Source organism: Trichoplax adhaerens, genomic scaffold, assembly GCF_000150275.1.
Source record: "Trichoplax adhaerens TRIADscaffold_53 genomic scaffold, whole genome shotgun sequence".
NCBI lineage: Eukaryota > Metazoa > Placozoa > Uniplacotomia > Trichoplacea > Trichoplacidae > Trichoplax > Trichoplax adhaerens.
In genome coordinates, this window is record NW_002060993.1 from 24,262 (window position 1) to 27,428 (window position 3,167).

The window sequence follows — 3,167 nt, forward strand, 5'->3', positions numbered from 1 at the left end:
CTAAATGCAGTCAAGTCAAATATCGCTCTTAGATCCAATTGATAAAAGCTATTTGTATCAATTTGATGGATAGATGTGGAATGCACAGCAATGGACTTGTCGATCATTCAAAGTACCTGCTTACATCCATGCAAAGGATGATGATCGGTACTTTGCTACCAATCATTTTCAACATGGCTTGCCCTTAAGGTACATCAACATCTACCGTGATGCAGCCTATATGATAATATCATATAGCAGGTTAGACAGTGGAAGTAGTCTGGTAATTGGTCTGTTAAAAATGGAACAAGATATCGAATTTGAAAATCAGATTCGGCCATTACATGATATTGAAGACGTTGAGAATATTTTGGTATCAGGCGATCAGTCAATGATCGCTATTGACTGTTTTAGGAAGGTTAGTGCAATATTGGGTTACTCATATTCATGAATCGTCATAAAGTAGATCAGCATAATATTTTATTGTGCAGTAATATTAGTCCTATATTGTAATACTGTGATATATTTAGAAACTCATACTCAAAATGAGTGGTGATCAAGTCCAATCTCGTGTTGAACTTGATCAATCTGGTCGATCAATGTTTATTCCTGGTAGTAATCGATTGCTTATTTATGATGACCGGGATGTATATGAATATAATTTACAAGGTAAGACATGATGGTTGTACAACAACTCTAATTCATCATGCATTCATTCATGGTCACAATCGTTTTTATTAAACTAAGGCGATAAAATTGCTTGGCAAGATATCTCTCAAACAAAATCAGTTGATGTTGGTAGACCCCAACGTAACCCCCAAACTACCGTCAACATATTCGACGTAGGTTAAGCTTTCATCAGCACTAGTAGCTCTATCGACTTTGTTCAATCCTCTGCTCAATTGAATTGAATTGAATAATATTGATTGGTTGCAGCTGATCGAGTTTGTAGGTATAGAAGATTGTAGAAAGTACAGGGAATTAATCAATGGAATACTTGCAGAAGAATCGATTGCTGAAGATCGGATACGCTCCAGATATAGAAAGAAGGATAACACACTCATTCTCTTTCCTGTATGTTGAAAATACCAGTTTGAAGTTTGTATGAAAATGACGGTAGTATTATGTAGAAGAAGATGATGAAAATGAGAATGCTTATTAGCTAACCTAAGAAGTTGTTGAACTGATTTTACAATTACGTTGGAGGTCAATTGGTCGAATTAATTAATTGATTTATTTCAGATATTTTCCTCAGAAGCAAGGTGGATAATAACTGTTAACCTTACGACTGGAAAGAAGAGCGTTGATCGACTGACATTGAGTGATGATGCTGGTGTTGTGTATGTTGATGATGATTATCTTTATGTTTGGAGACGTAGCTTGAAAGTAAGCTAGAATAATTTATTTCCATTTAATCTCTATTCTAAAGTGGAACCGTCTATAAATTGACTGTTCAGTTTCATGTCGAAAATAGCCTTGAATGTCGACTTTGACGTCTATTGCAAATGGAGACGACCATTAACGACATTTCCAACTTGAATTTATTGTAGTGTTACAAGTTTGGGGATGGTGAATATCAATTACTGCAAAATATACCATACCAATGGGAGGAAGGATTAATGTGTAAAATAATGATGAATTATAACCCTCATAAGATTGAACATTCGTTTCTTCCTCTTCGGATGAAGAAAGAAAAATTAGTTGATGTATGGGGAGAGAAAGATGCCGAAATGATTGCTAATGCAATGGTAAGTCATAATGATCGCAGTGTCAATATGGAAATGAGTTGGAAGGAGGATGACAACGACTGTAATGAGTTGATTATGTAAGGAGTTCGACTCTAGTCCATAATTGATCCTTATGTTCCATTAAATTCAATATAGGACGATGTTGACGATCTTTTGCTACTACTGGAAAATGGAGACCATATAGCAGTAAGACAACGATAACTGCATACAATCAATGTGACGTCATCATTGTTGAACGTAGGTTGTGCTAATCATAAAATTATATGCCTATAGATACTCGACCAAGATGGAGAATTACGCGTGAAAAGATACAAAGACAATATCAAATACTTCCGTCATATCACACAATTCTTCAACCATGAAAATCTATGGTCGGACAAGCAGTTAATCCTATATGAAAATATATCTAGTTTGAATATTTATAACCCCCAAACACTACAGCTACAAATTACTCTACCATTCCCTCACTTCCGGATAAGGGACATGCAATGGAATCTTCAACACTCTCAACTCATCATCAGGAGTGATCAGGATTACTGCTTAGCAAATCCAATGAAAAAGGAATAATATTTGCGTGAAATGTAAAGCTAATCTTGTATCTTGTACCCAGCGCAATTTAACGAGAGTGACAATAAACTAAGTTAATATTGCTTCCATAATCAATGAAGATGATTGATGTGTATGCTGTACAGATGGATAAAGTATACCCCAATGTCAGTAAAACCAATACCCAAAAATAAATAAACCAAAATATGATTAAAAGCAGTCTATGTCTAGTCTATGGTCAATGCTATTGCTGAGTTAGTTTAATGTCTATTACAAATCGTAGTCAAAGAGCGACTTGAAAGAGAAAAGGAAAACATCCCTAACAAAACATTGGTAAAATAGGAGAACATAAAGATCAACATTGGGATGGAGAAAATGGATTGCAAAATTGCAGCCTATCTATCATTAAGCATCCCATCTAGTCTAAAGTAGATATTGATGACAGTCTTGTAATACTGTAGATGGCGATCTCTTCAGCTATTAATAAACTAAATTAACATCACCTCTATCAATGAAGATGATGGATGTGTGCTTTGTACAGATGGATAAAGTATACCCCTAATGTCAGTAAAACCAATGCCCAAAAATAAATAATGCAAAACACCATTGCATATTCGTCCATGGGGAGAATGCAATAGTTGAGTTGGTTCGATTGTAATTATAAATGGCAGTGAAAGAGAGATTTGAAGAGAAAACGAAAACATTTGTAAAAAGATTCAGGATTAAGATTGAGGTAAAATAGGATGAGAAAATAAAAATAGGGATAAAGAAAAATTTGCGAAATTGCAGTCGATCATAAAGCAAACCCCAAAAAGTCAGTTTAACCAATACCCAAAAAATAAATCAAAACAAAATTAATAGTATTGCAATCAATGCAATTGTGCAGCTAGTTCA

General features: G+C 34.6%; 1 protein-coding gene across 1 annotated transcript in view; it reads left to right on the forward strand.

The window, feature by feature from the left end:
• The window catches only part of TRIADDRAFT_62451 (uncharacterized protein), a gene marked incomplete at both ends in the record, with an annotated part of 7,674 nt that extends 5,380 nt beyond the window's left edge, over nucleotides 1-2,294 (forward strand). Inside the window, 8 exons of the mRNA XM_002118377.1 lie at nucleotides 74-189; nucleotides 238-397; nucleotides 510-648; nucleotides 727-821; nucleotides 1,222-1,365; nucleotides 1,530-1,727; nucleotides 1,863-1,913; nucleotides 2,001-2,294. Of these exons, the coding sequence (XP_002118413.1) occupies nucleotides 74-189; nucleotides 238-397; nucleotides 510-648; nucleotides 727-821; nucleotides 1,222-1,365; nucleotides 1,530-1,727; nucleotides 1,863-1,913; nucleotides 2,001-2,294 (1,197 nt within the window). The remainder of the gene's footprint in view (nucleotides 1-73; nucleotides 190-237; nucleotides 398-509; nucleotides 649-726; nucleotides 822-1,221; nucleotides 1,366-1,529; nucleotides 1,728-1,862; nucleotides 1,914-2,000) is intronic.
• Nucleotides 2,295-3,167: the final 873 nt, after the last annotated feature.